Source organism: Hippocampus bargibanti, linkage group LG17, assembly GCF_051943395.1.
Source record: "Hippocampus bargibanti isolate YZ-2025 linkage group LG17, ASM5194339v1, whole genome shotgun sequence".
Taxonomy (NCBI): domain Eukaryota; kingdom Metazoa; phylum Chordata; class Actinopteri; order Syngnathiformes; family Syngnathidae; genus Hippocampus; species Hippocampus bargibanti.
The window spans coordinates 12,125,001-12,135,158 of record NC_142750.1 but is presented as its reverse complement, the minus strand read 5'-3'; the positions used below and the strand labels follow the sequence as shown (position 1 = coordinate 12,135,158).

The 10,158-nt window shown below is 41.3% G+C and overlaps 4 protein-coding genes across 5 annotated transcripts in view; 2 read left to right on the top strand and 2 right to left on the bottom strand.

Moving 5' to 3' along the window:
- The first annotated feature begins 756 nt into the window (after positions 1-756).
- On the top strand, positions 757-2,002 carry ndufb10 (NADH:ubiquinone oxidoreductase subunit B10). The gene is made up of 4 exons (XM_089018907.1): positions 757-984; positions 1,338-1,476; positions 1,635-1,774; positions 1,865-2,002. The coding sequence occupies exons 1-4, from the start codon at positions 837-839 to the stop codon at positions 1,954-1,956; spliced, it is 519 nt and encodes a 172-aa protein (XP_088875033.1). The 5' UTR covers positions 757-836; the 3' UTR covers positions 1,957-2,002.
- Positions 2,003-2,919: 917 nt separating this feature from the next.
- Positions 2,920-5,102, bottom strand: rps2 (ribosomal protein S2). The gene is made up of 7 exons (XM_089018905.1): positions 5,006-5,102; positions 4,587-4,724; positions 4,408-4,497; positions 3,917-4,024; positions 3,498-3,831; positions 3,139-3,230; positions 2,920-3,049 (listed from the first exon to the last, which is right to left on the bottom strand). The coding sequence occupies exons 2-7, from the start codon at positions 4,719-4,721 to the stop codon at positions 2,969-2,971; spliced, it is 840 nt and encodes a 279-aa protein (XP_088875031.1). The 5' UTR covers positions 4,722-4,724; positions 5,006-5,102; the 3' UTR covers positions 2,920-2,968.
- Positions 5,103-5,518: 416 nt separating this feature from the next.
- rnf151 (ring finger protein 151) lies at positions 5,519-7,804 on the bottom strand. Its single transcript, XM_089018906.1, has 4 exons — positions 7,440-7,804; positions 6,751-6,920; positions 6,582-6,678; positions 5,519-6,083 (listed from the first exon to the last, which is right to left on the bottom strand). The coding sequence occupies exons 1-4, from the start codon at positions 7,440-7,442 to the stop codon at positions 5,622-5,624; spliced, it is 732 nt and encodes a 243-aa protein (XP_088875032.1). The 5' UTR covers positions 7,443-7,804; the 3' UTR covers positions 5,519-5,621.
- A 707-nt stretch (positions 7,805-8,511) lies between these two features.
- Positions 8,512-10,158, top strand: part of tbl3 (transducin beta like 3) — a 20,886-nt gene continuing 19,239 nt past the window's right edge. For both annotated transcript variants that reach the window (XM_089018101.1, XM_089018100.1), the window contains exons 1-9: positions 8,512-8,674; positions 8,778-8,829; positions 8,953-9,048; positions 9,113-9,160; positions 9,261-9,402; positions 9,503-9,587; positions 9,667-9,837; positions 10,000-10,075; positions 10,155-10,158. The exon at positions 10,155-10,158 is cut by the window's right edge and continues 93 nt beyond it. In XM_089018101.1, coding sequence (XP_088874227.1) covers positions 8,643-8,674; positions 8,778-8,829; positions 8,953-9,048; positions 9,113-9,160; positions 9,261-9,402; positions 9,503-9,587; positions 9,667-9,837; positions 10,000-10,075; positions 10,155-10,158 — 706 coding nt within the window. In that variant the 5' untranslated portion in view covers positions 8,512-8,642. The remainder of the gene's footprint in view (positions 8,675-8,777; positions 8,830-8,952; positions 9,049-9,112; positions 9,161-9,260; positions 9,403-9,502; positions 9,588-9,666; positions 9,838-9,999; positions 10,076-10,154) is intronic.

The window sequence follows — 10,158 nt, the reverse complement described above, 5'->3', positions numbered from 1 at the left end:
GATGTCGTCCTAAAATTCAATATTATGTGGGTCCTGGAATTGAAGTGACAATGACAAAAACCACTGGCAGTGAATGAGTTAAATATCTAACGTGGCCCTTGAACATTTCACCATCAACATTCACCAGACAGTTAATGTGGAATAATTCATATAATTTTTCACAATATTCACGGAACATATTGAATAATACATAGATGAGCAGAAATGGACAACACACAAAAAACAATTTGAAATGTAATTTAAATTATCATTATAAGCCATAGTTGTTTTTAATAATTAATTCATTCACTGCCAGACATTTCCCCAAAATTTTCCATTATAGTGCAAGGGTTTTTGTCATTGTCACTGTTTGCTTTTTTGAATGTTGCTGTGCCGATGACCATTTTGTGTTTGGGAGCCTTTTACGTGCGAGTTGCTTGTTCTGTAGCCACAAAGGGACATAAGTCTTCTTGTGCCGGTCCCAAGCCCGGATAAATACAGAGGGTTGTGTCAGGAAGGGCATCCGACGTAAAAGCTTGGTCAAAACAAACAGGCGAATCAAACCTCTGAAGATGGAGGACACTGATTCGCCGTGGCGACCCCTTGAAGGGAAAAGCCGAAAGGAAAAGAAGATTTTTCGACTTTTCTGCTTGGGAGAAAATACTTGTATGATTTCGACATAAAAATGTCCACTGTTAAATTATTTTAAAAGACCCAAACTAGACTTTCATTTGGTTTTAATTTAATTAAAAAAAATTATGTGACTTCCAGCGCCTAATGCGCATGCGCCAACTCGAGAGGAGAACTGTCGAGGTCGAACTGTACCATTTCTTGTGGATTGATGCAAAGAACGGAAAATGCCGTTGGATTTTAATAAGGACGCCTATCCAGAGCCTCCTCGACGGACTCCCGTTGTGGACAAACAGACGGCTCTGCCAAACCCGACATTGATTTTGTCCAAACTGTTCTATTACTCGGTGGACCTGCCTGTCACCACATTTAGAGGTAAACGAAGCTAACGCAGCTAGCTGCCTACTAGCAAAACAAATGACGAATGAAACGCGTTGATTATGTATATTTTAAACTCTTCAACGTGACACGAATTCCAATTTTAATTGCGGTTCACTTGTAGCGAGTGTTTTTCATGTTTGCGTTTTGTTCGGAATCACCTTGCTATTTTGTCCTATGTGGATATGTATGTATCCCACAATGCATCTCAAGATTTTTTTGACTGGACAAGATGCACGCAATAACACTCAAGTCGTAGCTTTTGTCAGTCACACAAAAAGGGTACACGTGCCCAGACACCTCACGTTTTAAACACTTTTGCTTCACACATGGCTGTAATTTCTTTTTAGAGGCTGTCGAGAGCATTCAGGCTAAAAACAAGTCAGTCTACTACCACCAGAAGTTCCGCCGTGTTCCCGATTTAACCCAATGCTTCGAAGGGGATTACCTGTGCTACTATGAGGCTGAGATGCAGTGGAGGAGAGACTTGTGAGATAATTTCTTCCATTTACTCCCAAATGTACATGAACCGCAAACCCGATTTGGCACACTTACACAAGTTGATTAGTTCCCAATCGAACGTCTGAATTTAAAATTCTTCTGATTCTCAGCCCAGTTAATAATGTATTATTTTGGTTTTACCTCAGCAAAGTGGACCAGGAGATCGTGAAGATAATCCAGGAGCGCATGAGGGCCTGCCATCAGAGAGAAGGGTTTAGCCATGAACAAAACTGTTCGAAGGAGATAGAGGAGTTCACCGAGGTCTCAAAGAACTACCAGTTACGCTGTATGTTTTTCATGTTATTGCTTCAACTACATTCAATGAAAGCTTTTGTTTTTATTTTGGGAATCGTTTTGTGTTTTTGTCTTGAATCAGATGGGGACCTCGGAGCATATGCCAGTGGCAGGAAGTGTTTGATGAAGCAAAAAGAGAGGATGATGGCAGCAGCTCAGACTCAAAATGCTTAAATCGACTGTGCAATACTGTAGTTGTAAAATAAAGTGCTTAAATCTGTGGTAGTCTTTTCTATTTTTTTCCAGTGAAGTATAGTTACTACACATCTTACGAAGGTAAGAAATAATTTTGCAATTAAATTTCAGGTGGCTGTAAAGTGTCCTTCAGAGCTTTGAAAGGGGCTTATAAATGGAATGCATTATTACACAACTTGATATGTTCACCGGCCATTCTGCAGGCATTTGTGAGTTACTCAAGTACTATGGAGATGTATGTATCAAACAGTAACATTCAGATTTGTTTTCTCTAAATTTGGTGCAAGTAAATTTATTTTGGTGCCCTTCCTTAATCTGCATTGTACATTTTCTCCAGGAAATCATTTTTATATAATAAACTAAATATATTTAATATTGTGATTTAAGGGTAGGATTCAGCAACACAATTTTATAAAATGCCATAGCAAATACAGCACATGGTAAATTCCAGATTGCCAACTTTTGTTGGTCAAACCTCTTAAATATTTCAAATGTGGTTTTCAATAGGTATTTTTAAACTGCTTGACAAAGTAATCTTGATCAAAATGTATTCACCAGTGCTATCAGTCTGTTTTTGTGGAGGACTACTGAAACTGGAGTTCCCTGAAGTTGAACTAGAGCATTTGGACATTTAAATGTAATTAAAAAATGTTTTTAGATGATTCTGATTAACCAAAATAATCTACAAATTGGCAGTTGATAAAATGGTATGGATTAGTTGTCAACTAAGTTTCAACTTGAATGCATAGAATTCCTCAGTAATTACATTTTCTGACGCAGCATACGTTGTAGTGTCATAGGAATGGTGTAGATGTGATTTGAAAATGTTATGATTTACAGAAAACTATAGTACAACATGGCATTTGAATGTTTCCTACATTAAACTCATCTTGTAATTAAAGTTTTTTTTTTCATATCAGAGGCAGACAAGGCATAAGGATGTGATGTTTTCCCCAGAACTTTTATTTCAATAGTTTGGCGCTACAAAATTTTAGGAGGGAGGCGCCTGGACAGACTGGCCTCTCTGCACCGACACTCTGGTGTGGGTCTTGGCGAGATGGTCAGTGAACTCCTGAAAGAAGGAAAGGGGTGATCAGAGTACAGCCAATTTTACTTTGAGCATAAAGAGTTTTCAATGAAAGAAGTGCAAAGCATTCAGACCTGGTAAGGAGACTTGGTGAAGACGGTTTCCTTCCAGAGGTCAGGAGTCAGGTAGCTGTAAGTCTTGGAGATGGCATCAAATGTGGCCTTGGCTGGAAGAGAGGGAAGAGTTCTATAATATGCTTTTAAAAGGTTCCCCCCCGCAGATTTGCAGAAATTGTCACACATCATTAAGATCAGAAGAGACACACACATATACACCTTTTCTCTATTTCCCAATTAACTACACTAACAAGTGAATGGCAATTTGTGAGTGTGGTCATCGAACGAATTGTACACTTGAAAGTGAAGGCACCACTATAAATGGAAGATCAGTTTACCCCAGCCATAAGCCAGAAATCATTGCCATCAAATAGTACCAAAGTTTCCAAGTGTGGCAGTGCAGCCCCTGGCGGATGTGTAGCAGTCATCAATTCCGGCCATCATCAGCAGCTTCTTGGGCACAGGAGCCGACACGATACCAGTACCACGGGGCGCTGGGATGAGTCGCACCAGCACAGAGCCACAGCGACCTGTCACCTTGCAAGGAACAGTGTGGGGCTTTCCGATCTTGTTACCCCAATAACCCCTCCTGACGGGCACGATGGAGAGCTTGGCCAGGATGATGGCGCCCCGAATGGCGGTGGCCACCTCCTTGGAGCACTTGACTCCCAGGCCCACGTGGCCGTTGTAATCACCAATGGCAACAAAGGCCTACGAACACAATGCATGGTCACATCTTTCGCTCCATTGTTGGGAAAGTCACTTCCAGAATGGCAGTGACGTAAGGGGCATTCACCTTAAATCTGGTGCGCTGACCAGCCCTAGTCTGCTTCTGGACAGGCATGATCTTCAGGACCTCATCTTTCAACCCGGAGCCCAAGAAAAAGTCAATAATTTCATACTCCTGTAAAGATTACAAAAAATTGAGACATGGTATATGATTGAAACCATCACACACCAAATTATAAATCAGAATTGTTTTGCAAATGTTCTATGCATTTTATGCTCAGGAATTTCAAGTTCTAATACATTCACAATACCCCTGACCCACCAAAAACACATCCCTACTGTCATTGCACATCAAATTTCACAACAGGAGAGTTTAACATACAGGTCTTGTAAACGATTTAATGGTACCAAACCAAGTAAGTGTTATAGACCCAATCATGAGGTTCGAATCTTATTATGGGACCACAAATTTTGACTGTATTAGTTACTCTTAAAAGTATTGAGCGAGGACGAACAAGTCACCGTTTATTTCAGAAGGTAACCTTACACATAACTTACTTTGATGGGGAGAGAGTATAGATAGATTTCCTCCAGGGAATTGATCTTCATGTCCTTAACCAGGCGGCCAAGCTTGGTGACTGGGACCCACTATAAAGGAAATGTTAAAATCGTGTATTCTTCTTCTTTGTCTTGATAAAAGAGTGCTTTAAAACGGGTAGGAAAAGGGATCCACTCACTTCCTTGTCCTCGGCTTTGCCTCCCCGGGCACCGCGGCCTCTTCCACGGCCTCTGCCGCGTCCACGGCCCCGACCGCGACCACCAGCGCCAAAACCTCCGCGAAAACCTCCCCTACCACCGGCGTCGTCCGCCATTTGCTGTAGAATAAAAGACGAGACATAACTATATGTGTGAATACAAAAGAGTTCTGAATGGCTTTGAAGTATCCGGCATTCCAGTAAGAAAAGCACACGGGTTTATCCGCCATCTTCGGAAATAAGGACAAAAGAAATTAGATGTTATAACGCTCAATATAATCGGTTTCTGTAAAAACGGTGCTTTGGCGTAATACTATAATAGCTAGTGATATGATTGCGATGAGGATGTGCAAGATTTTGGAGGATTATGCGTTCAAATGTGAGGATGAGCGAATCCTTACGTGATCGTTATTACAGGAAGAAGGTCTGTCGAAAGGCCCAATGGTATTTATACGTACGAAACATCGCGATGCTTAGAAACAAGATCTCGCCTCACAATTCCTTGTAGTGGTGGCAACTTCTCGCTATGAAGCGTACAAAATCTAAAATTTTTCAATTACTTAGTTTAAAAAAAAACGATTGTATGTTCTTTGTATATAAACGGAATTTCCATTTGTCTTAAAAATATTCACCGGTCGATTATCAACCCTTCTTGAGGGAGATAATCCATCCGTTTCACAGGTGTGATTAATCGAGAACAGATAAAGCCGTACGATGATTGCACAGGTGCGCCTTTCGTTGCCTAGGCAAAAAGCCATGAAAAGTTGTACATCTATTTGATAAACCAACCTTATACAGAACTTTAATGAGTAAAATAAACATTTCTATTTCCCAAAAGGATACATTCTTCAAAACATGTACTCTATTTTCCTGTTCCCATTACCCCCCCCCCCTCAAAAAAAAAACAACAACCAATAAACAACAGTTGTACATTTAGTCATCCTTGTTTTATTTACAATATGTAACAAATTCACGCAATATAATTTAATGATAAAAAACACATTCTTCCCTGGACTGTCAGCCTTCACTGCTGAATCTGGCTCCTGTGGATCTGGAGGTGCCCTCTCCCAAGTCCTCCTCCACCTTGTGCAGCTCATCCATCGCTTGTAGACTTTCACATATCAGCCCAATTTGCCGTTTCATGTGTGCCATAGTGTTCTGCATCTTTCTCATCTTCTTCTGCAGGGCGGCGGCAATGGTCTCATGGTTCCTGCTCTTGGCCTGGTACTGAAGCTTGAGCTGCATGTAGCAGTTGTGCTGAGCCCGTGTCCGTTGAGAGAGCACGGTGCCGCAGCCCATGTGGCACGGCTGGAGCCAATGCTCACAGTGGCGAGAGTGTGTCTCAAGGTCGCGACGGAGGAGCTGCGCCCGGCATCCCGGGTATGGGCAAGGGACCAATTCGAACAAGCAGTTCAGGTTGTGACAGTACTGCTCCGAGAGGGAGAATGTCTCCTCGCAGCCACGGATCTCATTCTTACACTGTAAAAGACATAACACAACAAAATATATGGATTTTTAAAAAAGATAACTCAATTCTTAATATAAAAAACGACTTGTAGTAGGTTGACATAATTTTCCATGACTGATGGCTTAAATCATAATTTGTAAGACTGAATAGAACAATACAATTGTCTGTGTTATTTCTTTTGTGTGATCTTTGTATTTCATAAAAGTATATACAGTAAAGTCTCGTTATATCGATATCGGATATATCGATAGTCCCGGTTATATCGATACTATTTCTATGCACGCACGGAGAAAATTACATGCAAACAGGGTCGGATATATCGATAGTCCCGGTTATATCGATATTTTTTCGGACTCCCGAGAATATCGATATAACGAGACTTTACTGTACAGTCTTAAAGACTGACGTGAATAGAAAAAATGAATTACCTGGTCCGCTTCTCCAACTAATTTAGAAATTAACTACATCAAAGTGTGATGCAGAGGACGCAGTCTCTTTTTCAGACCTACCTTTATCTTCATGCGTCCTATGGACTTGCTGAGTTTGAACATGACAAAGATCGTCCATGCGTTAATCGTCTTTCGGCAGCAGGGGCAGGTCTCTTGTCTGACAAAGACAAACAACAGTGACAGAATCATTGCTTTTATATGTGTCGCAGTACACTCAGTTTGGTTGTACCTTTTGAGCCACTGTAAAATGCACTTTTTACAGAAGACGTGGTGGCAGGCCGCTCGAACGGGGCACCGCAAGACCCCCTGGCATATTGTGCAGATGAGATCATAGTCTGGGGCGTCCACAAACTGCTCCACATCATAGCCGCCGCTCTGCGATGACTCATCTGCATCCGCCTGGACAGTGACAATTTCAAAGGAGAGAGAAGAGGAAAACTTCCCAAAAGATGTTCAACAGCAAATTTTAAACAGGTTTGTGGGTCTTAAAATGTTTTTGGGGCTGACCTAAAAACGTTGTTAATTTTTTTCTAATGCATCCAAATATTTTTAGACAATTACATTTTTTAAAAGTTTGAGCCACACCAACGCGCACAGTACAATGTCTACCATACATTGTAATTGTCTGATGTACTAGAGGTAAAAAAAAAGAAAAAAAGAGGACAGTCAACAACCAACATTCTTCATTATATTATAAGACAGGTGCATTCATAAGTGTAGAATGTTCTTGTCACATATTTTGTTTGAAGAGTGATGCTCATTCTGAGTTTATTACAAAAGCCTAATAAAAAATAACGAAATCACAAAAACATGACTGGTTGTATTTACGCAGAATAAAATTTAATGTGAGTTCCGGCTAATGTTCGTAAAGACAGTCACAACAATCAAACGCCGGTTTAAAAATTCTTCACAACTCACCATGCTGTTTGTTTCCACGATCCCTTATGGTTCCATTCCAGGAGGGCGACTTCACTCCACATAGACTCATGTCACTACGTTTCTGTCACACCCGTGTTATCACGACAAAACATGTATACGTGAACATTCCTGACACACCACGAGGGAGGAACCGTGTGAGCCCGTTATACAAATAACAACAGTGAGCAGTCAATGGTGGCAGCCTGCCCTCATTTTGTAGCGCGTCCTTTCATTTCCCTGCTGTTCTAGCACCAAGCAAAGGACGATTGACCGCGGTTTTAGACCATCCCCATTTAGGTGCCTTTACAAGGCGAATGACAAAATTAAGTGAAATACTGACTACCTAAAAATGTCACGACTGTATAATAATCGAATGTCAGAATTGTGGAATTGTGTCGCAATGGAAATGTGATTATAATCTAGAACGTTGGACAAACCAACAGAAATTCAACAACTCAACAAGAGGTTGGGGGGGGGGGGGTCTTTCTTGAGTGAACTATTCCACCGGAAGACACCAAAACGGGCTTTAAGAGCCACACGTGCATACGTTCGAGCACAACCTGCAATTTTAATTGATTCACACTCGGGAAGACGATTTGTTTCGTCAACGATCTTTATTCAAGTGCCGTATGTAACAGGTGTGTTACATACGGCGTAACATCCAGGCGTAACATACACTGCCGTAACATCCAGTCACGGCCAGATTCTACAAACACCAAGACAATTATACCTATTTGTGCATATAACATAATAAAATCATAGTGTACACTAGATCCAATTTGTTGAAATAAATAAATTATTTTTGGTTTTCTCGCAGCCAGGCTACTTCAAGGGGACAGGCTATCCATACGATCTAACAAAAACACTTTAATTGAGTTCAGATATTGTACACTCTCTTTCCACGCGGCCCTTTCAGTGGTTGCAAGAGTTATCATAAAGTACCGGGTGGCCACAAATAGAAGCGATAATATTTGCCTACTTTCGCCTCACCACACGCCCAACTCCAGCAAATCGCTTGAATATGACGTTGGCAATCTCAGACAAATCAGCTTCGTGTAGTATGATGACGAAGAATCCTTGCGACACACCTATCAACATGCGGCAAAGATGTGTTGACTGCAGCCAACGTGGGGACTCATATACACCAATTTCAATTGGCGCATTCGACAAGGCATAACGATTTAAATTTGTGTCGCAAACATCATGGCAAATACCAACCTTCACTTCAAAACAAAGTAAGTTTGAGTCCGGTGGCAAGAACCGGTGGCTCACTAGCTCAAGCTAAGCTAATGGCAGCGTGAACTCACTGCCTTCGACATTTCTGTCATTCTTTTGCAGTTATGCAGTTTCTAGTAAGATTGAGCCTTTCTACAAAGGAGGCAAAGTACAGGTATGGTGTCAAGTTGTTTATTCAAACGTCAATATTTTCAAGAAGCGTAACCAGTGTTTTACAAATAATGTCAGTCAAATCAGCCATTTGCCCATTTAACCTTTTGATTTATTTATTTGACAGGTCAGCAAAGATGAAAAATACATATTTTGCACCTGTGGCTCTCGCATCAATGTTCTGGAAATCAGCACAGGAAAGATCATCCACAGCATTGAGCATGTAAGGCCGAGACCCCCTCAGAGTTAGATGGCTGTGATTTGACACTTCTGTCTCATTTGTGCAGGATGATCAAGAAGACATCACATCATTCGCTCTAAGCTGTGACGATAAGGTAAACCTGTATGCTTTTTTTCTTGGCAAGCTTCAGCAAAACCAATGTTTTTGGTTGTGTGGAAAAGTTCATTACGTTGGTGTTTTCCACCTTGACACAGATGCTGGTAACAGCCAGCAGAGCGCTCCTGCTGAAGCAGTGGGACTGGAGAAAAGTTCAGTGTACTCGCACCTGGAAGGCTATACACACAGTTCCTATAGCCAGTATGACTTTTGACTGCACCTCCACTCTCTTAGCCACAGGTCCGTATTAATAATGAAGATGTTATTTTGTTGTTCCACTCAGATGCCTATTTGAAAGGCATTGGACAGTTTACATCATATCTTGCACATTTGCTTTTAGGTGGCTGCGATGGCACTATCAAGATCTGGGATGTGGTGAAGCAATATTGTACCCATAATCTTAAAGGCTCTTCTGGTGTTATACAGTAAGTGTGGAATGTGCCTTCATGTCATGAACACTTGAACACAGTAGCAACAAGTGTAACATCAATCTTATGTTTGCAGCCTGGTGGAGTTCCACCCAGACATCAGCCGTCTGCAGCTCTTCTCCTCCTCCCTGGACTGTGGCATACGTCTGTGGGACCTGCATACCAGCCAGTGTCTGTGTGTGCTTAAGAGCCACTACAGCGCCGTCACTTCCCTCAGCTTCAGTTCCGACGGTGATACCATGATCAGGTACAAATGTTCAATGTGTCACATAATTCAGAATTGGAAGTAGCTTCAGGGAAAACAGTTGTCATTTAAAACAAGTAAACGGTGAAGAAAAGTGTTTTCAAGGTTTGAGGTGATGAATATTTGATCAAATTGTCTTGCAAATAAGAACGTTGGGTTTCACAGTTCAGGTAGGGATAAGATCTGCACGGTGTGGGATCTGAAAAGCCAAACTGCTAAGAGAAGCGTACCTGTCTACGAGGTAAGCTGTTGGATATTAAACATATATATGTACTTAGTATTGTGTCATCATTGATAGAAAAATTACATTTTGTATGCAGGCTG